The sequence below is a fragment of the Erinaceus europaeus genome, chromosome 22 (genome assembly GCF_950295315.1).
Source record: "Erinaceus europaeus chromosome 22, mEriEur2.1, whole genome shotgun sequence".
NCBI lineage: Eukaryota > Metazoa > Chordata > Mammalia > Eulipotyphla > Erinaceidae > Erinaceus > Erinaceus europaeus.
The window spans coordinates 6,699,036-6,722,978 of NC_080183.1; the positions used below are offsets into that span (position 1 = coordinate 6,699,036).

At 40.0% G+C, this 23,943-nt stretch overlaps 2 protein-coding genes across 4 annotated transcripts in view; both read left to right on the plus strand.

The window, feature by feature from the left end:
* Window positions 1-23,943, plus strand: part of CCDC88C (coiled-coil domain containing 88C) — a 494,884-nt gene that overhangs the window by 298,731 nt on the left and 172,210 nt on the right. The window lies entirely within an intron of this gene.
* RPS6KA5 (ribosomal protein S6 kinase A5) overlaps window positions 1-23,943 on the plus strand; it is a 145,565-nt gene that overhangs the window by 48,069 nt on the left and 73,553 nt on the right. Inside the window, exons 2-3 of one of the 3 annotated variants that reach the window (XM_060181197.1) lie at window positions 524-628; window positions 3,675-3,746. The exons of 1 other annotated variant lie outside the window; for it this stretch is intronic. Coding sequence is in view for 1 of the 2 variants with exons in the window: in XM_007526833.3 (XP_007526895.2) it covers window positions 3,675-3,746 (72 nt within the window). In the remaining variant the exon portion in view is untranslated. The remainder of the gene's footprint in view (window positions 1-523; window positions 629-3,674; window positions 3,747-23,943) is intronic. One more of the 3 variants, XM_007526833.3, reaches the window with a different exon arrangement.

A 23,943-nucleotide genomic window follows, 5' to 3' on the forward strand; every position in this document is an offset into this window, starting at 1 on the left:
GCCACTTACGGCAAAAAAAAAAAAAAATGACACGAAGTTCTAGGTAAGTTAAAACTATATTACTGGAACTTGGTCACTGGTTGCCTGAAGCCGTTGCCAGGGAAGTGACTCGCTTCAGAAGGGCTTCTGAAACTTATCAGGATATCTTGGCTGTGGTCGATGCTTCAGTACTGTACATAACTAACAGAATTCATCAGGTGGTTCATTAAACTGAGTGATTACTATACATTATACGTCAGTTAACATTTTAAAGTATGTTAGTTTTTCTTTGAGACAAAAATTAACCCATGTGTGATTGTTGTTGTTATTATTATTTACCATTTTAAAAGCTAAATAGTATTAAAAGAATTAGATGGTGAATATTTCTGTTTCAACAGCAGTGGAATTGAGATGGTAATTAAAAAGTTGCGTATGTCTTCAGAATAGAACGACATGAACCAAAGAAATGCTGTCCAACAATCTAAGATAATAGCTTTACAAACAGCTGTCAAAACTACGATTTCTGTATTCTGTCCTACTGTAGTTACACCTACTTGGTCCTCCTGATGACGACAAAGAGGATTAGATAAAGAAGTACATTCTGACAAACTTGCTCTCTCCCTTATGATGGGCTGAAATTTTGACCTTGGTGAGTTGAGCTGACCTCATGGGCCTAAACAGTCTCTTGTCCTTTTGCCCGAAGCATATATTCTTTACATTTGTCCATTGGAGTCTTGCCATTCTTCTGTAAGAAGACACTCAGAAGAGATACATCCTAGAAGAAGCCTGAGATGGAAAAATAGTGTGTTTTTAATAAGCCTAGAGATCAGCTCTTCTCAAACCCAGCACTCTTAGATTTTCCTAGGACATGGAACCTGGTTAGAAGAAAAGAAAGGCTTTGTTCCGGCTCTCCGTCATGTTGCCAGTCACCCGAAGTAATCTAGTAATCTTGACAGGGAAGTAAGACAAAAAGTAAATAAATGCTAAGTAGTTAAGAGAGAGGGAAATGAATCCAAAGAGAACATGGTCTGAAGAAATCAGAGCCAGCCACCCCCAAGTTTAGAAGGTACCAGAGCCCTTCCTCTTGAGCCTTGTCAGTTATTTTTCCCTGGAGGTGTGAAACTGTGCAGAAATCAAGTAACAGAGGTAGTAGATTATAAAGAAAAACAGCACATTCCGGACCATCTGAAAGATTTTTTGTGAATGACCAAGGTTTCCTAGATGATGTACTTTGTCGACTAGGTCTCATAACATCTTAATTTGTTGTGAATATAATTCTGTTGTTAGTGGATAAAGGCTGATGCTGCTGTTTCACATCTTATAGTCTATCTGCAAATATACATATGGGAGAAATATAGTGTATTAATTAGCAGTGCTCTGGGAAAACTGACCTTTAGGTGTCTTAAGAGGAAGAGACCCTTATGAGACTCAAGAGTATTATCACTGGAGCTCAGTGCCAGCACTATGTATGCAGTGGCTATTTTTCCTTTTTTTTTTTTCTTTCTATTTTGTTTTGATAGGACACAGAGAAATATATATATCCCTCACCTCTCAATATATATAGAGAGGGGGAGGAGGAGGAGGAGGAGGAAGAGGAGGAGGAGAGAGAGAGAGAGAGAGAGAGAGAGAGAGAAAGGTAGATACCTGCAGACCTGCTTCACCACTTATGAAGCCTCCCCACTTGCAGGTGAGGAGCAGGGGCTTGAACATGAGTCCTGGAGCTTGGTAATGTGTCTGCTTAACTGGGTGTGCCACTGCTTGGGCCCCTCAAAAGTAAAGTTTTTTTAAACATTCTAATTCTGATAAAGTCTTTTGAAATTATTTATTTATTTTGGATAGAGACAGGGAAGTTGAGAGGGAAGGGGAAGATAGAGAAAGAGATACCTGTAGTACTATTTCAATACTTGTGTGGCTTCCCCTCTTCAGGTAGGAACCAGAGGGTTGAACTCTACTGTATCTATTCAACTAGCTGCACCACAGCCCAGCCCATGATTCTGATCAACTCTTCAGCTTTAAATTTTTTCACGAAGGAGATTATCATTTAATATTCAGTTAAAAGAGAACCAAATCATTATTTCAAAAGTGGTGCTTCCCTGTGAGTTTGACTTTAATAAGCTACTCAACAAAGCTTGACATACTATAGGAGGACATGCTATTCTGTGTTTACTTTATGATGCTATCTGTGTTTATGGTTATACAGAATTTGTTTTGTAAGAAGAAAAAGTTCTGGCAACCTGGTGCAAGCTGTGTGCAAATAGTTAATGCCATCACACTGTACATTTAAAAATGATCGAGATGATGAGTTTGGAAAGACAATCAAATTGTAAATCCCTTCAGTTTTTTAATTACAGAAGTTCTTAGTTGATTTTGTCTTGAAGTTGTAGTCCAAAAGTGCTAATTTATTTATAAGAAATTATAATAGTGCTTACCTGGAACCCAGCAGGGACTGTATATATGTGATTCATCCAGTCCTAATCACAAAGCTATTGGGTAGACATTATGTTAATTTCTGCCATCATACTCTGGACATTTTCTAACATCTGAAGAGTTTGAAAGACTATTATGCAGACTACCCTTATTCTCCAGCTATAATTTACATTTTTGCATTACTACATAGCTGTCCATACCTACATTCATCCATTTTGTTTTTGAAATGCTTGACAAATACAGTATGCTTGTCTCATATGTCTTTATGGTGCAGGATCTGTGAGGCGTAGCACCTAAAAGACCATTTCACTCTCTTGAAGTCCATTTTAACACTTATTCAGCTTGAATGCAACTTACCCTCACATGTAACATCTATTCACCTCATAGGATAGGGCCAAAATTGAATGAAATATAATTTGTAAAGTGCTCACTTATAAGATATCCCAGTTTTGGCTATATAGTGCAGAATGTGTTTTTGAGGAGTTTATATTTTGAAGCATATTCTTAGAATTTTAGAATTTCCAGAAATCTCAGAGTTTACTGAGACCAACACTTGCATTTCAGAGATAAGACAACTGAGATTTATAGTGGTTAAGTGACTTATTCAGGCTAACAGTGTTCATATTCTCTTCTCATTTCTTCGGTCTTTCATGGAGTAGAAGCAAGCCTTGTAGCTTGGGATGGCATTTAGTAAACAGTACAGATTTGTTGATTGAGTGGGTATGTCTTCTAACTCCGTTCAGTTTTATTTTTTTTAACCATTTTTCCCCTTTATTGGGGGATTAATGTTTTACATTTAACAGTAAATACAATAGTTTGTACATGCATAACATTTCTCAGTTTTCACATAACAATACAACCACCACTAGGTCCTCTGTCATCCTTCTTGGACCTGTATTCCCTCCCCCACCCACCCCAGAGTCTTTTACTTTGGCGTAATACACCAACTCCAGTCCTCTGTTCAGTTTTCTTTCCACTATATCTCTTACTAGAATTTGTGTCTGTTTCTAGACTATTTTGGTCAGCAGAGAGTCTTTTAATACTTTATTTATACATTAACCTTTTGGTAGAAATTATATATAGTTACGAAATTAACACAATATTAACATATTTAAAGTTGTACCAGATGTAGCTTTTTTGCTGTAAACAGAGGACTATAAAGTGAACCCTGGTTTAATCACTCAAGTTGAGAAATAAACCACTGATGGTACCTCACACACTCTTCTGTTGCTGACCCCCTCAATTCTTTCTTTTTTCTTTTGTTTTAGCTAATTTAACAGGACACGCAGAGAAGGTTGGGATTGAAAATTTTGAGCTCCTGAAGGTCCTAGGAACTGGAGGTAAGTGTTAAGCTTTTTAGGAGGGAAAAAAAAAAAAAAACCTGTTATTCTTATGAACAAAGGGTTGATGTTCCCAATACAGATATCAGGTAAATAGTTAAAAGCGTAAGAAATCCAATAGGAGAACTGTCAGAACATGAATAAGCTTCTTATAGAAGAAAACAAAAGGAGAGATTTGAAAGAACTGGTAAGGGTTTAGAAAAACCAGGCTCTTTTAACCCGTTGATAAGAATATAAATTAGTATAGTCATTACAGAGGACTCAGTATTTTCAAAACATCACTTGGCATTTATACTTCGTTGCTTGCCTGGTGTTTTGTGAACTGCTTTGTACCAATTGATTCATTTGGCTCTCATTCAACTATTGATAGCTAGTACTCATCTCTTTTTTGGTCTTTGCTGCCAGGTCTTCTGCTACTGGGATTTTGAACCTATGAGAGTCCACCATTCCCATCGAATTGTTAACTCAGGAGTTGGTATTCTGAAGTAGTGTTCTGAAACTTTTAATATGCACTCAAAACATGAAATGTATAAATTACCAAAGTAACTGAAAAAAAAAAAAGAGCAGAAACCCTAAATATTTCTATAATCATTAAAGAAATTGATGAGGAGACCAGAGAGGTGACTGAGTAGTACAATTTAGGATCTATATGTGTGAGTCCTTTTGTACATACGGATGTAGTTCCTAACACTGCAACACGCCAGAGTGATGATGTTCTAGTTCCTTCTTTATCTTTTCACCTCAGTAAGTAAACAAATATTAGAAAGTAAATATATCAGTAAGTGGGAACAGGTCCTACTTGGAGAATATTTTGTATTAAGATGATTTCTGCTGTCCAAGGCATTCATAGTTGCAATTTTCCATAACTTCTTTCAGAGCACAGGAAAAGTATTATGAGCCCAGTGTAATCTCTTTTCCACAAACACTCAGGGTATGAGGGAGAAAAAAATTATAGGCCAGTTCACACCTACAAAAAATTTAAAAGTATACAATCCAACCTTGTGTGCATTCTTTTCCATCACACTTAATGCCTTGTCTCATTGTTTACCTCTGCTTTTTGAGTGGTTCGGTTAAAAGTCTTAAAGCTAATTTTGTAGAGGTGAGAAAGAGTTTGCCCATGCTGGTTTTTTTTTAAAAAAATGTTATTTATTTATTTGTTATTGGCTAGATTGAGACAGAGAGAAATTGGGAGGGGAAGGGGTGATAGAGAGGCAGAGAGACAGAGAGACACCTGCAGCCTTGCTTCATCGTTTGTGAAGCTTTCCCCTTGCAGGTGGGGACCAGGGGCTTGAACCCAGGTCCTTGCACACAGCAATGTATATGCTTAACCAGGTGCGCCACCTCCTGGTCCCTCATGATGTTTTACTTTACATTTCTATCCCACACTCTTTCACTGTCCTATAATTTTAATTGATCTATTGTTAAGTATTGACATATTTTGTTGTTGTTGTTAGCTAACAATCTACTGTGCTTAGAAGATGGAATGGGAATAGCTAAGAAATAATCAGTGTAGATATTTCCGTATTTTAAATCACAGTTTTGATGACTAAAAGGAGTAGGTGGGAACTTTTATTATGAATATAATAAAATCTCAATTTTTATTCAGACATTTCACCACTGATCTTTCAGTTTTATTACCTTTTTAAGATGAAATTTTTTAGCACTTAGAATAATAGAAAAGCCTGATCAGATTTATCTTTATGTGTCATGTCAGGTTTTCTTTGGAAGTGAAACTAAAAAACTTCTGATGAATTTTTTTTTTTTTTTTTTTTTTTTTTGCCTCCAGAGCTATTCCTGGGGCTCGGTGCCTGCACTGCGAATCCACTGCTTCTGGAGGCCATGTTTTCCCATTTTGTTGCCCTTGTTGTTACCCTTGTTGTCATTATTGTCATTGCTGCTGTTGTTGTTGGACAGGAGAGAGAAATGGAGAGAGGAGGAGAGACAGAGAGGGGGAGAGAAAGATAGACACCTGCAGACCTGCTTCACTTGTGAAGCGACTCCCCTGCAGGTGGGGAGCTGGGGGCTCCAACCGGGATCCTTATGCTGGTTCCTGCACTTTGCGCCATGTATACTTAACCTGCTGCGCTACCACCCGACCCCCAGATTAATTTTATATACTTTGAGGAAGAAAACTGCTATTCATCTAGTATCTTAGAGACCTTTTAGAATATTTGAGTATCAGAGATTCACTTTTTATCTTATACATGCAATATTTGTGAAAATATCTTTTACCCAGAGTATTTATTTCCAACATGTATTATTATTATTATTATTATTATTTGCCTGTTAATAATTACCAGTTACCTGAGCTGGAAACTTAGACGTAATTTTTTTCTCTGTTTTTCTTTTTTAATTCTAGTTTCTTATAAAATCCTAAACTTTTCCTTCAAAATGACCCTTGGACCTGTTTTTTTCTCTTCTAAATGCCGTTGCTATTGGTTCATAGAGTATCGTGGGTGTTTTCAAAACTGATCTGCACATTATCTTCCATTTTATACTGTTTATACAATATTCTATTACAGATAATACGGACTTCTATTAAAATGCAGCAAAATCACACTGTTCGCCTGTTTCAGAACCCCAGTGCTGTGTTCCGGTGAAGTCCAGATGCTTGCTTTCAGGCTTAACTCTGTTTCTCCTGTCTTTCTCCCTAGTTACTCCAGTAGTCAATCTTATTCTAGTTCAGTTGATTTTCTTTCTTTTTTAAATATATTTTTCCCTTTTGTTACCCTTGTTTTTTATTGTTGTTGTAGTTACTATTGTTGTTGTTATTGCTGTCGTTGTTGTTAGATAGGACAGAGAGAAATGGAGTGAGGAGGGGAAGACAGAGAGGGGGAGAGAAAGACAGACACCTGCAGACCTGCTCCACCGCCTGTGAAGTGACTCCCCGGGGCTCTAACCCGGATCCTTCTGCCGGTCCTTGAGCTTTGTGCCACGTGCGCTTAACCCGCTGGTCTACCGCCCGGCTCCCGTTCAGTTAATTTTCTTTTACTCACGTACAATTATTTTCCACCCTCATAGGGTCTGCCTTGCTTTGTTCCCCTGTTTTGGTGACTCTCCTCTTTTTCTGCCCAAACTGCTCCCTTCTTTGAGTTGTTGCTGTGAAAGTATTTTCCAGAAAGAATTTTCAGAAAATTCATTTTCTGAATTTTCCCCCATACCTGCTGTTTTTCTGTTAGGTTCTAAGCTCTTTACATCATCCCCCTGTTTTCCCCAACCTTTGTGCCTGGTTTCCCCTCTATAGCCCAAGAAAGTATGAAATATAATAACTGTCTAGCAAATATGTCACTTATGTTCTTACAGCTGATAATATTGTTGATAGTGATATTCCCAGTTCTAGAAAATAGCTTTGGCTTGTATTTTAGAATTATTTTGTTTTAAAATCTTGAATTATTGGTAGGAATTTTTTTTAAAACCTCTCTCTGCTTTTTCTGCTGCCTTCCTTCTGAGCATTTTTCTTATGTCAGAAGATATCTTTTATCCTACCACTGTGTGCTTTGTTATGAATTCTGATGCTTGATTAAATGAAATATGTCTCAGCCAGAATACTAGTGAAAATACTACAGTGTTCACTTAGTACTAAGTTTTATCGATTGATCATACATGTTCATATGCGTTGGCGATTTCTCATCACTATGACAACAGAGAACGTGTGCCATGTTACTGTGAAGGGTATAGCTGAACTGATTTGCTTTTCTTTTTTAAAAATGTCTTTATTGAGGGGCCAGATGGTGGTGCACCTGGTTGAGTGCACGTGTCACAGTGCACAAGGACCTGGGTTCGAGCTCCTGGTCCCCACCTGCAGGGGGAAAGCTTTGTGAGTGGTAAAGCAGTGTTGCAGGTGTTTCTGTCTCTCTCCTACTTTATCACCCCCTTCCCTCTCAATTTCTGGCTGTCTCTGTGCAATAAATAAATAAAGATAATAATTAAAAAATTATTGGGGGATTAATGGTTTATAGTTGACAGTATGAATTGATTTTCTTTTCCAGCTTTATGCTTTTTATTTTATATATTTCATTTTATTTTATGCCACCAGGGTTATTACGAGTACTCAGTGCCTGCATGACAATTCAATTACTCCTAGTTGCTTTTCAAATTTCTCTTAAAATTTTTAAAAATATTTATTTATTTTCCTTTTTGTTGCCCTTGTTGTTTTATTGATGTCGTCATTGTTGGATAGGACAGAGAAAAATGGAGAGAGGAGGGGAAGATAGAGGGGGGAGAGAAAGATAGACACCTGCAGACCTGCTTCACCGCCGGTGAAGCAACTTCCCTGCAGGTGGAGAGCCGGGGGCTTGAACCGGGATCCTTAAGCTGGTCCTTGCACTTGGCACCATGTGAGCTTAACCCTCAGCACTACCGCCCAACTCCCCCTCTTAAAATTTTTACCAGTGTACTGCTCAGCTCTGGCTTATGGTCTTAACAGGGGATTGAACCTCAGGCATAAGAATCTGTTTGCATAGCCATTATGCTATCTCCACTGCCCCTCTTTTTTTGAGGGGAGGATAGAGAGGCAGAGTGGGAGAGAGACATCTGAAACACTAGTCCACTGATTGTGAAGCCTCTGCCCGAGTGCAGAGACCCAGAGAATTGAACCCAGATCTCATACATGGTGATGTGTGTTCTACCTACCTGGTATGCTACTACCCAGCCCCTTCAGCTTTGTGTTTTTACAGTTGAATACAGGGGGAATCAAGAATGACTTACCCCCAGACTTGGATCTTGATATGAACCTCATTTGTTTGTATTACTTGAATGAATCACATGAACTCTGAGCCTCAATCCCTATAGGCATAGATTGGTATTACCCATGTCACAGTGTCATTAGATTAATGAGATAAGGATATAACCCGTCTGTTTTGGTTATATATTGAACAGGAAATTCCTCTGTTAAGCAGTACCATAAATTAGAAAAATAGAATTACTGAGTACTTAAAAGCATAGCTTATTAATCATTTCATATAACTGCTTCCCCTATTAGTATCTTTGGGGCTACTTAAAGCTGTATTTCTAATAATAAAAATATAACACAAACTACATCATAATTGAGATGTTAGTAATTGAAGTCTTATTAGCATTTCCAGGGAGCTAACTTGTGTTACCTTAAAAATAACATGTTAGATGAAAAAATCATGTTTATTTTTTATTCTTTGTTTTCTCCACTTAACTATTCAAACATTTTAGGTTCTAAATATTCATTATGTATTTTAGGTTAAGAACATTATACTAAGATAAACATAAAAGGAGTAAACAGACATTAAGATTGCCTGACACAGTACTTTCAAAGCCAGCAACAAGCAGACATCAGGCTCAACCGGACGCTGTTGACTGGCTACGGAAGAAAGGCAAACGCTAGAAGAAGAAGCTACTGTTAGGGGAGCTGAAAGGTGGAGGAGCCCAGTTTTCTACAAGAGCTAAGCTTACCCAACTCTCAGATTAGCTTGCTACATAAGTAGATGTTATTTCTTAACAAATATTTCATTGTGAAGCCTAAACTAAATGTAGCATTAGGGAAAGACAACCTGTAAAAGATTGTCCTGATGTCTGGCTAGTCTTTCCTAATCCATTCTCTGCATCTCAGCCAGAGGAGACTTACAATGCCCCAGGGACCTGGGTTTGAGCCTTCAGTCCCCACCTGCAGGGGGAAGGCTTTGCAAGTGTTGTAGCAGTGTTACAGCGCTCGCTCGCTCGCTCTCTCTCTGTCTCTCTCTGTCTCTCTGTCTCTCTCTCTCCATATATATCCTATCCCTCTTGATTTCTGGCTGTCTGTATCCATTAAATAAATAAATAAAGATAATTTTGTCCACTGCAGCAGCAAAGCTTCCCCCGGTATCATGGAGCCTGAGGCTCAAACCTGAGTCACACGTATGAAGAAGCAGGCAGGCTTTCCTATGAGCTATTTCACTGCTCCCAGAGTGTGTTTTCTTAAGTACAGATCTGATCATGTCACTTCTCTATTGACAACCTTTCTGTTCATTCCCAGTGCTTTTGGGATTCATTAGTTCACATGTATTATCAAGAGTCAGGCACTATTTGGGTGCTAAGGATCAAGTAGTGATTATTACAAAACAAATCTGTTACATACAAACTTGTATTAAATGATGGCCAACAGGTGAGATAACACAGAAACACTTTAATGACTGAGGCTCTAAGGTCTCAGGTTCAGTCTACAGCACCACCAGAAGCCAGAGTTTAGCAGAGCTATGGTTAAAAAAAAAATGCCAACAAAGTATAGAATTCCAGAGTGCCTTCAGTAGTGTGTATTGAGCAGTGAACTTTGTACCCATCTCAGTACCTGATGCATATATATATATATATATATATATATATATATATCACTATTTCCTTATCATGTGGACATTTGTATGTGTCAATTAACAGCATATTTTGTAAGTTCTGTAAAAGTACCCCCTCTCTCTCTTTCCCTCTCTCCCCCCCACCAGCTGTAAGCCCCATCTATGAAATGCACACTAAAAGCTCTTTCCTCATTGGTTCCAAACTCAGTGAAAATCATTCGTGACAGGAGAAGATTTTATTAAAAATGTGGCATGGGGGAATGAGTTCAGGGCTTGGCACACGTATGACACAGCTAATTGACCTCTCAGGTCTGAATTCTCCATGATTTATTTAGACATAGAGGAGAGACAAACAGGTGAGAATTATCACAGCAGCACTAACCCTTCTTGGAGCTGTTAGTGTGTGCCACATTGTGCTGGGGCTTAGGTCCAGAATCACTGTGACAAGATGTGTGCTCTGCTGAGTGAGTTCTCAGTCCAAGGGCCTTATTAAAAAAAAATTTTAAGTCAGACTTTTCAGATTTCTTTTATTAAATAACACGGTTCTGGTTTTCCTGGGTAATTTGCCACTAGAGGGTGCTAGTAATTACACTATATAATTTAAAGATGTATCTGCTGTTTTGGAGATGGCGAAAGCTGGGTGAGCCAGTAAAGTCATATTTTCAAAAATATGATTTAGTCATCAATTGTCATATTACTCCTTTAGGTGTTTTTATTAAAACAGCACTCTTAACGAGAGAGGGAGTAATTGTCATTAAATTGTCAAAATTGTCATTCAGAAAGCAGTTGATAGGGGGCTGGGCAGTAGCACAGTAGGTTAAGTGCACATGGTGCAAAGCACAAAGTGCAAGAACCCATGTAAGGATCCCAGTTCGAGCCACCAGCTCCCCACCGGCAGAGGGGTCGCTTCACAAGCAGTGAAGCAGGTCTGCGGGTGTCTATCTCTTTCTCTCTGTCCTATCCAACAACAATAACAGCTATAACAATAGCAACCACAACAAGGGCAACAAAGTGGGAAAAATCGCCTCCAGGAGCAGTAGATTTGCAGTGCTGGCACCAAGCCCCAGTGATAACCCTGGAGGCAAAAAAAAAAAAAAAAAAAAAAGCAGTTGATAATTTTGCATCTCTGTATACCCACTATGCCTTATGCTTCAGTATAAGCTTACAGTGTTTATGTAACTCTTACAGCTTAGATGTTTTATGCCATAATCAGAAGATGACTCCTTTAGAATATTTCAGTTGGCATTGTCACCCTTGTGTAAATACAGTTTGATTTGTTGCTGATGCTGCCTTGTGTTTATTAAAGACAGAGTCCAAGATAGGGATTTGCATGTGTGTGATTTATTGCAGGCATACTCTTGGGAGTATTCGAGTGAGTAAAGTAGTACGATTAGGAAAAGAGCCTGGTGAACTTGTAGTCTAAGGAGGATTGTAGAGTCAGCCTGAACTGATAAGTTTTGCATAGAGTCTGGGGAAGCAAATCTTTTGTACCAAGTTAATCATGGGCTGCAGGCTGCTTGGGTGGGTGGGGAATGAGACTGGATAAGACTGTAAGGTGGGGGTCGGGCGGTAGTGCAGCGGGTTAAGCGCACGTGGCGCAAAGCACAAGGACCAGCATAAGGATCCCGTTGAGCCCCTGGCTCCCCACCTGTGGGAGTGGGGGGTTTGCTTCAAAAGAGTTGAAGCAGGTCTGCAGGTGTCTGTCTGTCTTTCTCTCCCCCCTCTGTCTTCCCCATCTCTCTTCATTTCTCTCTGTCATATCCAACAATGACATTAATAACAACAGTAATAACTACAACAATGATAAAACAACAAGGGCAACAAAAGGGGGGGGAGCCTCCAGGAGCAGTGGATTCATGGTGCAGGCACCGAGCCCTAGCAGTAACCCTGGAGGCAAAACAAACAAAAAAACCTGTAAGGTGGTGGCTCCTATCCACCTTAGGCCTTTCTCCAGAGAATGGGGAGCTGTGGGGTAATAGCTGTGAATATATGGGTATACCAGCCAGTAAGGCATGGTCTGGCAGGGCACCATTGGCATTTCTTATAGATAGTGGTTCACAGTGGCCACTAGGATGTAATTAGTACCTCAGTAGGCAGGCAAAGATCTTGTTTGGTAAACTATAAACAGATAGTGATTTCTCTCTTTCTCTCAAAATGCAGAATAAAAATTGGACCTGAGAGGCAACTTAGTGGTATTGTGTGTACATGAAGTCTTGGGCTTGTTCCCCACACTGCATTTAAACATGATGTTTATGGTTATGGCATAAAACATATTCCTGGTTTTTGTTTTTGCTTTTGTCACTGGAGCTTCACTGCTTCAAACCATCTTTTTCAGAGAGACAAAGACAAAGATAAATAAAAATAACAGTGAAGCTTCCTTCAGCAGAGTGGACACCTGGCCTGCATTTGCATCGTGTACATGACAGAGTGTGCACAGCTGTCCAATAGGAGCAGGCTTCTTAGTGATCTATGTACCTCCACATTCTCCTGTATTTCCTTTTAGTCAGATCCTCAAGTCAGGTACCCAATCATATCCATGGGCAGTCATTTCCAAGTGTGGTTCTTACATTAGGACCTGGTTTCCTTTGCAGCTTTTCCTTCTTTCTTGCCATTCCAGAATCTTTGGGGCCAGATAATCAGAAACAGCCTGTTCATCCTATGGAGGCTGTCAGAGGCTGGCCAGAGCTACAAACAAGTTCTGAGCTGGTTTGATGCATGTAGCATCTTAGTTCTTTACTCAAATAAACAAACAAAAAATGTAAATCTAAAAGACTCATACAGTTGGTCTTTAATTATTCAAATAAACTCAGTACACATGAATGGAATTTTTAAAAATATTTTATTTATTTATTAATGAGAATGATAGAAGGAGAGAGAGAGAGAAAGAACCTGCCATCACACCAGTACGTGTGCTGCCGGAGGTTGAACTCGGGACCTCATGCTTGAGAGTTCAGTGCTTTATCCATTTCGCCACCTCCTGGATCACATAAATGGAATTTAAAGATAAGTTGATCCTGCATTTCCAAATTTCTTCTTAAATACAATGGTTTCTTTTAGGAGCTGTCACTGTTCATGAGAAAATGAACTGATTCAGTTGTACAACTGATGTTGACCTTTAAAGTAGTTAAGAAATTAGTCTAATGGTTAATTTAAAAATTAACATTGCATTAAATCTAGAAATCTAGCACTTTCCTTATTTATATCTGCTGTAGATACCGTTTATTATATATTCCCTGGGGGATGGGAAGTTAATGCCTAAAACAAATGGCCTACCTTAGTCTCTTCGATAAACATATCTCCCCATGATTTCATGTGATTTGCTATGTCTCCTTTATTTACTTTTGGCATCTGTTTACTTAATTAAGCAAGATTTGGTTCATAGCTTTTTCTTATTGCTAGAAGAATTAAAATCCATTTTAATTAGACTACCTTAATAATCTGAGAATTTTTTTTTATAATTTCATAAATCTTGGCAATGGAGATTAACTTAAAATGGTTCTATAAGATGATTCATAATATCCTTTTAATTTCATATTTATGCTGAATGGATATATATTTTAGATATTTGTAATTAGGAGGCTGGGCAATGGCCCACTTGGCTGAGCACATACATTAACATGTACAAGAACCCAGGTTCAAGCCCCCAGTCCCCACCTGCAGGGGGGAAGCTTTACTGGTGGTGAAGCAGTGATGTAGGTGTCTCTCTTTTTCCATCTCTATCTTCCTTTTCTCTCTCAATTTATCTCTGTCCTATCAAATAAATAAATACATATATAAAATATTTGGAATTAGTATGTAATAAGAACATTTAGTATAAAGGAACTTAGGAATCTTCTTCTGTTTAGTGTGTAAAACCAAGTATATTTTATTTTAAATATTTTGAAATTTACCTATCTTGGAAGAAAATATAGTGGTGCTCTCAAAAATAGAAAGAAAGAGAAGCCTAAAAGAGAACAAAAGTCAGACTAAAAGGAAAGTAAAACATGTTACATCTGGGGTGAAGCAGCCAGTGTAACTAAACCCCAAAATTAACCTGAGTTACTAAGACATAATCATAAATGGAAATTCCTTACCAAGAATAGTGACTTGTATGTTTTTGTTCATTTTTTTTTTTTACTATTGCCCATAGGAAGAGGCAGGGCATTTTACATTGCAATGTGCATGCAGGCACACATTGCGTTCCATTAACACATAATGTTTCTAATCTATTAGACCCTATACTTGAAGCTCATTAAATTATTTAGTCCTCAAACCATGGAGCATAAGAACTATAGTATCACTTTTCTTATTAAGAATATCAGACACAGATATGTTAACTGTTTTGCCCAGATTCACAAAGTCCTTAAGTTGATTAGAATTCAGAGTCAGGCAGTCTGACAGCAGTCTGTTTTTAACAATTCTTTTGTACTGGGTCTAATTCCTTCGCAGCACCTGATAATTTCTATGACAGAGAATGAATGTATGATGTTAGAACATAAAGCTAGTGGGGGTTGCTACTAGCCTGGGAAGTCAGGAAATGGTAGAGGAGAGGGAGTTAGCTAAATAATAGACCTAGAAGGTGGAGAAAAGTAGGTGGAAGCTAGATTCTGATACAAGAAGTTATATTAAGGGTGCTATGGAATGGGAAATTGAGTTTTTGTTTTTTTTTTAATTTTTTATTTAAGAAAGGATTAATGAACAAAACCATAAGGTAGGAGGGGGTACAACTCCACACAATTCCCACCACCCAATCTCCATAACCACCCCCTCCCATGATAGCTTTCCCATTCTCTAGCCCTCTGGGAGCATGGACCCAGGGTCGTTGAGGGTTACAGAAGATAGAAGGTTCGGCTTCTGTATTTGCTTCCCCGCTGAACATGGGCGTTGACTGGTCGGTCCATACTCCCAGTCTGCCTCTCTCTTTCCCTAGTAAGGTGTGTCTCTGGGGAAGCTGAGCTCCAGGACATATTGGTGGGGTCTTCAATCCAGGGAAGCCTGGCCAGCATCCTGGTGGCATCTGGAACCTGGTGATTGAAAAGAGAGTTAACATACGAAGCCAAACAAATTGTTGAGCAATCATGGATCCCAAGCTTGGAATAGTGGAGAGGAAGTGTTAGGGAGGTACTCACTGCAAACTCTAGTGTACTTCTGCTTTCAGGTATATATTTTGCAGTAGTTTATGGATACGTGTGAACATAAGCTCTCTCTCACAGAAACTGGTGTATATCTAGGTTATGGGACTTTGTTAGAAAGTGAACCACCTGAGATGAAATTAGAGTGTACTATAAAAGGAAAGGTCTCACCAGAGTAATGAAGCTGAAGGGTTGTCATTCCACACGTGAAGTCTCTGGACACAGTCTGAGGTGAAGCATGTTGAGGTGGCAATCGTTGCGTTGGTTAGGTTGTGATCGGTGGATGCAATATTATTTGGTATGGATTGGGAGACGCATACGGGAAAGTGGGCCCTATCCAAGGGTTCCAGGACTGGGGGAAGTGGGAAATTGAGTATTTTAAGCCAGAAGAGGGAGGGGAGGGGTGGTGTGTGTGTGTGTGTGTGTGTGTGTGTGTGTGTGTGTGTGTGTGTGTGTTTTACTCTGGGCTATACTTTTGTCAGCAACTTAGATGACAACACAAAAAGACAGTTTGCTGGGCTGAAGATGAAACTGAGCTGGGAAGTGTAGCCATGAGCATGGATGATGGCCCTGGAACAGGTCCAGTCCCCTTCACTGGAAGGATAGGGGAAGGATTCATTCCAGCAGTGAAGAGCCCCACCCTTCAGTTAGTATAAACTCTGCCATATGACATGATTGTTCATTTAAAAAAATCTGGTTAATGTAGAAACTTTTTAAAAACTTACATGTTACATACTTTTAGCATAATTCTGCTTACATGCTTAAATATATATTCATTTACCCGGCTTTGGATGACGCCCAAGACTTTCTTTGAGAATAAGTTCACAGATATGGCTTATTTTGCATAAACCACACATGCATCATCAAAAACTCAGCTTCGGATTCTTTAAAGTAGAATGAGAACTAAGCACATTTGAGGTGATCTCAGTACAAAGTCCCATGAGAGTTTCCCATTTCATATTCTCTCCCCTCCCAGCCTTTTAAGTTGTTTGACCCTCACCTACTTTGTCAGTAGTTCCTTTAAAAAAAAAAAACATTTTGCTTTTTATCTATCAGTAATTCTTCCTCAGCACTCAACCTCATTTCCCCCTTTTCTTTCATACTTACATTTTGGTGGTTTATGTAATCCAAATTATATAAAAAGAATAACATATACAGTAGACATGAGCTGGTAAGTAAGACAGCATGCAGACGTGACTGGGGTGAGCACAGAGTTGAACTGCCTGGCAGAAGAGTATGGTCCTGAAGCTACTGGGGTTCCTGTGCAGCATGTTAGCCTTGGGGGTGTCTTAAGTATAGATAGATCGGTAGGTAGGTAGGTAGGTAGGTAGGCAGGCAGGTAGAGAGGAATTACTTTTTCACTTATGTGTGGTTGCACCACTCCTGGGCCAATTTCTTTCACTTTTTAAAAATTTATTTATTTATTTATTTATTTATTTATTTATTTATTTATTTATTTAAGAAAGGAGACTTTAACAAAACCATAGGATGGGGGGGGGTTACAACTCCACACAATTCCCGCCACCCAATCTCCATAGCCCATCCCCTCCCCAATAGCTTTCCCATTCTCTATCCCTCTGGGAGCATGGACCCAGGGTCGTTGTGGGTTGCAGAAGGTGGAAGGTCTGGCTTCTGTAATTGCTTCCCCGCTGAACATGGGTGTTGACTGGTCGGTCCATACTCCCAGTCTGCCTCTCTCTTTCCCTAGTAGGGTGGGTCTCTGGGGAAGCGGAGCTCCGGGGACGCATTGGTGGGGTCTTCAGTCCAGGGAAGCCTGGCCGGCATCCTGATGGCATCTGGAACCTGGTGGCTGAAAAGAGAGTTAACATACGAAGCCAAACAAATTGTTGAAGAATCATGGACCCAAAGGTTGGAATAGTGGAGATGAAGTGTTGGGGGGTACTCACTGCAAATTCTAGTGTACTTCTGCTTTCAGGTATATATTTGCCCTAGTTTATGGATACGTATGAACATATGCTCTGTCTCCTGGAACCTGGTCTATATCTAGGTTTTGGGACTTTGTTAGGAAGTAAACCACCTGGGATGGAATTAGAGAATACTGTGAAAGGAAAGGTCTCACCCGAGTGATGAAGCTGAAGGGTTGTCGTTCCACACCTGAAGTCTCTGGACACAGTCATTCTGAAGTGAAGCATGCTGGGGTGGCACTCGTTGCATTGTTTAGGTTGCAATCAGCAGATGCAGTATTATTTGATAAGACTTGGGAGAGGCGTACGGGAAAGTGGGCCCTACCCTAGGGTCCCAGGACTGGAGGAAGTTTAGGCTCTATAGTGGAAATGTGAGGTTCCTGCTGTCTTAGGGTTCAAGAAGACAATGGATAGTTACTGTTATCATCACATTATTTGATAATTGGGTTAACTTTGAAAAGTCCCTTTGTTAGACATACAATCAATTCCCCCCCATCATATTAATTAAATAGTGATTTATATGACTACAATTTAATAGGTGCGTACATAAACACCATTCCCATCACCAAAAGATTGTGTCCCATCCCACCCACCCCACCCCCACTGGCCCAGGAAGCTACATGGCCACCCTCCCCCTCACCACAGGGTTTTTACTTTGGTGCCCCTACTTTCTCTTTCACTTTTTATTTCAGCTAGATAGCCTGAAATAAATGGGTAGAAACACCACAGCCATGATCCACCATCTATTGAATCCCCTTGTGCTTGTAGAATTCAGCTAGAAAGGCTTGATAAAGTCCGTGCTTTACCAAGTGAGCTAGCTGTCCAAGGGCTCCTCTGGTGTGTGAATTTTTTTCAGATTGTTTTGTTAGGGAGATAATAGTTTAGACATGTAAGTTTTAATATTACTAGTCTGAGTAAGGTAGATTATGCTATAGGTTTGATGTGAACCAAAGCTTCAGGGTGGCTAGTGGGCAGTATGTGTAGTGTGTACTTTAAAAGTCTAAGTAACAGAAAGCAGTGGTTGAGACATTCAGACCCCAAGGAGAGCACTATATCAAAGGGTATAAGCCAGAGGTCTCCTGCAACAATGGTTCCTAACTGCTTCCTCTCAAATAACGCATCTAAGAATATATATACTTAGCAAAATCTTTCATGTGTTTAGTGTTTTAGATTTACAAGCTGATTACTTTTATTTTCCCTTTTGTTGCCCTTTTTATTCTTGTAGTTGTTATTGATGTAGTCATTGTTAGATAGGACAGAGAGAAATGGAGCTAGGAGGGGGAGTCAGAGGGAGAGAGAAAGACACCTGCAGACCTGCTTCACCGCCTGTGAAGCGACTCCCCTGCAGGTTAGGAGCTGGGGGCTCGAACCAGGATCCTTCTGCCGGTCCTTGTGCTTCGTGCAACAAGCACTTAACCTGCTGCGCTACTGCCTGATGCCTGCTGATTACTTTTATAAATAGACTATCAAGTATTTTTTAACAAACTGACTTTATTGCTTTCATGGGAAGATAGAAGACTACTTAAACAAGTTCCATAAGTTCAGATTTTATGAAGTAAAAATAAACACATGAATTTAACTATGCTCTTAAGTATATATATCAGGGAAAAAATGGAAGTTGAAATTGTGTGGTGGTTTCTGTCGTGGCAGCACGACTGTCACTTTCTTTTAACACTGTCATCTTTCACTTTTCTTTAGCATGGCAAAAAGTAAAAAAAAAAAAAATCAATTCATAGCGATAATCATGACAAATGGACTAAAGAGTCCACATTTGGGAGAGCAAGCTGAGAAAAAAACCTACTCTAAGGAACTAAGCATTTTTCTCCTTGACACTCTGTTTGGTTCATTTTGCATCTGTTTTCTTTATATCAAGCCATTGTCAACAGGTTTGTGAATACTGTGCTGTCAATTGGAATAGAATTCTCTGGGCGGGGGGTGGAGGGGTTAAGTGCACATGGAGTGAAGTGTAAGCGTAAGGATCCTGGTTTCTGGACCTCGGCTCCCCACCTGCAGGAGCAGGGGTTGCTTCACTAGCTGTGAAGCTGGTCTGCAGGTGTCTTTCTCTCCCCCACTCTGGCTTCCCTTCCTCTCCTCTCTCTGTCCTATCCAACAACAATAATAATAACCACAACAACTGCCAGGCTAGCTTCGCGCACGGGAGAGAGACGACCAGGGACTCATGGCTGAGTGGTACGCAGTTCAGTCTTTATTCATGTGGAATGCAGCACAATCTAAGCTATCTCTAATCACAATCCTGTCCTTATATATCCTGAGGCAGAAGTGTCAGGTCCGAAGAGGATGTATGTAGCATAGGGGGTGGGGAGAAGGAGAAAGCGTGCCAAACAGTGAGGATTAAACCAGTGCCCTGGAGGCAGGGTAGTGCTTAGTTCACAGTGGTTATGTAAATAGAATACAGTGCTAAGCTGGGGGGATTAAACCAATGAAACAGAAGCGGTCTTAGAAGCAGAATTTAGAAGCATACCAACAAACAATGATAAACAAGGGCAACAAAAGAGAAATAAATAGTCTCCAGGAGCAGTGGATTCATGGTGCAGACACCGAGCCCCTCAATAACCCTGGAGGCAAAAAACTAAAAAATAAAATCTCTATCAGAACAGAATTGTGCTCTCAGGTGAGCAGACTTGTGTGTCTGGTAGAATAGACTTACAAATCCACATTTCAGCTTGAACAGGAGCAATCTTCATAAGGTATTTAAGGTTTCCTTTAACCTATAGATGTTTTTCTTGTGCTGTGGAAAAGTTGCATAGTTGTCTCTATCCAGTTCTCTTCTGAAATGGCTGTTTGGCTAAACATATATACAATGTTCTCAGCAGAATCCAAGATGGCTTCTGTAGGACCTTGAATTGAAAAATTTACCGAGTTAGGCAGTGGAGCACTTGATTGAACACATATCACCATGCTCCAGGATCCAGATTGGAGCCCCTGGTCCCCACCTATAGGGAGGTCACTTCACAAGCGGTGAAGCAGGTCTGCAAGTGTCTGTTTTTATCTCTCTCTCTCTCTCCCTTCTCAATTTCTCCCTGTCTTATCAAATAAAAAGTAAAAAATGGACAGAAAAAAAGATACCAGGAGCTCTGAATTTGTAGTGCCAGCACCGAGCCCCAGCAATAATCCTAGTGACAAATAAATAAAATATAAAAATTAAAAAATTACCATATCTGTGTGTGGTCACAGATGTCTGTCAAGCCAAGTCACAAATTGATCTTTTTTTTTTTGGTCATTCTTAGAATTTACTTTCCTTCAGTCTGAAAATAAGAACTCTTGCCTCAAGTTCAGTTAAGCGCTGCTAGACTATCCTCTGGAAAGCCAGTGAACTTCATGTTTTCATTTTGCTCATACTTCTTGACAATATCTTAAAAACATCCTGGATCTGATGGAATTAGATTCACAGAACTACATAGGATTTCTGAGACAACTGCTGATAGCACACCTGAAGCCTTTGCACGCTTATGCAGAAGTTATGGAGTCGCGGGTCCAGGTGGTCACACACATGGTGCGAAGCACAAGGGCATGTTCAGGGATTCGTGTTCAAGCCCCCGGCTCCCCACCTGTAAAGGGGTCACTTCACAAGCAGTGAAACAGGTCTGCAGTTGTCTATCATTCTCTCTCCCTCTCTCTGCTTTTCCTCTTTGTCCTATCAAATTAAAAAAAAAAAAAAGACCACCAGCAATGGTGGTATCTTAGTGCTGGCACCAAGCTCCAGCAACTGGAAGCAAAAATAAAAAAGAGAGAGAAAGAAAAAAAGAAAGAAAGAAAAGAGATTATGGAGTTATGCTAAGACATGAAGCTTAGTCTCTTCACCTAAGCATCACCCAGTTGAATTACAGCAATCCTTTCCCCATCCTTGGGAAGGGGGTGGGGATCGCCATCTAAGCAGGGATTGCAGATGTTTATCTTATTTTGCCAAAAGAATTTTTATCACTGGTAGCCTTTCAAAATGGGAATCCTTTTATGACTTGAGCACACATAATGCACATGAAAGCCAGGATTTGGCTGCACTATAAGACCATCAGTCACTTATACAGTTGGAAACTAAAAAATAATATTCTCACCAATCTTGGTTTCATTGGCCCCTTTAAAAGTTCTTAAAAACGTGGGTGGGTCTGGAACTGCTCACACTGTTCAGCAGAAGGACTCCTTGGCTTTCTCCCTCTGCTCTTAGCTCCATAGCAGTTCACTCAGGGAGGGGGCACCTCACATCTCTGCTCTAGTGAACGTTTCCTTCCCCCCTGCGCACTGTACTAAGCAGGCCTACCGGGGCTGAACAGCAAGCTGTTCGGAGGCAGCTGTGTTTGAGTTCAGCAGCCTACACATCAGTGATATCTTCTTTATCTGAAATGTTTGTTTGGAATACTGTAAGGTACTCCTTGAATTTTGTTGACTTGAGCATCTGTTGGCACTTACCATGTGGTAGAAGTGTTCTAGTTTTAGTGTTAATCATGGCATTTTTGAAAGTAAAAACAAAAGATGTGTGAGCCTTGTCAGATATTTTTTCTTGACATTTTCTCATAAGATGAAGGCAGTTGTAGGCAGGCCATACAGCCTTTAGTTTCTGTTAGAGGAAGGTTTCTGGTTAACATCACAAGGCAGGGCAGGTGACTGCACTGTTTGACCACATAGCACATAGCATGGCAATAGGAGGCCTGTGTGCTGCAGACCACGTGCACTGGCATTCTGTGTTATCTCATATTACTTGGAAGTAACAGGAAAGAAATCAAAAAAAGAATTTACAGACCATACCAGTGGAAACTCCTAATGGTTAAAGGTCTAGAAGTTATTTACTTTAACATTGTCTTAAGGGAGGAGGGTATATTGCCTAGATGACATGACAAAATAGTGTTTGTAAGTATTAAATTCGTCTTGTAGAAGAGTAATATTCTATATCATAAGTCTAGAAGATATAAAAGGACTAACAGATTAATATTATAAAGGGACCTATTTTGGGTTGAATGCCTGGCAGTGGGTATGCCAGAGCTGGGTGATGCTCTGGTATCTCTCTCAAGAATAAAAATAAGTCTAAAAGAATTAAATGCACTACTTTACAAATCTTCCTCTTTTGGAAGTAGTATCACTGTTCATTCCACATTATAGCACATGACTTGTATTGTGACTGTTGTTTAATGTCTGAGTGGCACATTGTCAGCACTTACATGGACAGACAGACATGAGTTCTAGAAAGGAGCTGGGAGTTTTGTAGAAAAATCTTTATGGCAGAAGACAGATGGCTGTCATGATTTCTAAGGACAGTGGTGCTCTCGACCATTGTCTAGTCTCATGTGACAAGAATTTAGGGCAAGGGCCTTCTGTGTTTAGGATCCCTGAAGCTCTGTGTTGAGGACAACTTCACTTTCTCCTGATTTTATATCATGACTTACCCTGTGAAAGAGGGATTTGAAAATTCATCAGAATATTTTTTAGCTTCATTTTAGTATTCCCGAATAAACAATTTTTTTCTACTTTGGATTAATTTCTTAGGCTCTGAAACTTGTCATTTTGTCATTTACTTATACTTGACTGAAAATTCAACCTTATAATGATTATGAGATCAAATACACAAGCCTTCTGTGAACTTTTTATGTATGCTCAAGTGTGTTATGATGTTGATTTATTTTATTGTATTAAAATCAGAACATATGATTTCCAGTATTCATAAAGTACTGTTTCTTAAAAACTGATTTATGGTTAAGTTTGTTTCTTTGGGTCACACTGCTTGCATTTGAATCAGCTCTTCCACATCCTACCCAAGTTTTTTTTTTTTTTTTTTTTTGCCTCCAGGGTTATTGCTGGGGGCTTGGTGCCTGCACTACGAATCCACTGCTCCTGAAGGCCATTTTTTTTCCCTTTTGTTGACCTTGTTGTTTATCATTGTTATTATTGTTGTTGTTGTTGGATAGGACAGAGAGAAATCAAGAGAGGAGGGGGAGACAGGGGGGAGGGGGAGAGAAAGATAGACACCTGCAGACCTGCTTCACTGCTTGTGAGGTGACGCCCTCTACAGGTGGGGAGCTAGGGGCTCGAACCCGGATCCTTATGCCTGGTTCTTGAACTTTGTGCCATGTGCACTTAACCTGCCTGCCCCCTTTTGGCCAGTTTCTTAACTACTCTGAACTTATTTCTTTGTAAAAAGGAATTGCACAAGGTGCCAAACCTCCTGGCTATGAATCAATTTGTAAAACATGTTTAGTTCAGAGCCAGGCACAAAACAGTTCTTGTATGTTTTGATTCTCCTCTGATCAGGATTATTAAATTTGCTGATTATCGATTGTGTTGAGTGCCTGAAGTATCAAACTGAGTGATATGCAGTGTGCAAAAGCTCACCCCTTAAAGCTCTCTTATGCTCGTGTGTGGATTAAGACAGTGGCATATACAAAGTGTTGTTAGGGTGTGAGCTGAACATGGAAATCCTGGTCTGGGTCGGAACTCAGAGTATCTCCAGAGTGATCCAATTAAAGTGATCTGATTAAAAGCTTTATACTTTACAGCTGGACTAGTCTTACCCACCTCCCTTGAGGAGTTACCTTTTTTTTTTCTTTTTTGCCTTCAAAGTTATTGCTGGGGCTTGGTGCCTGCACAGTGAATCTACTGCTTCTAGAGGCCATTTCCCCCCACCCCGTTTTGTTGCCCTTGTTGTTGTTATTCGATAGGACAGAGGAAAATTGAGAGAGGAGGGGGAGACAGAAAGGGGGAGAGAAAGATACCTGCAGACCTGCTTCACCGCTTGTGAAGTGACCTCTCCCCACCCTCACCCCCCACCCCCACCCCCACCCCCCCGCAGGTGAGGAGCCAGGGCCTCAAACTGAGATCTTTACACTGGTCCTTGTACCTTGTGCCATGTGCACTTAAC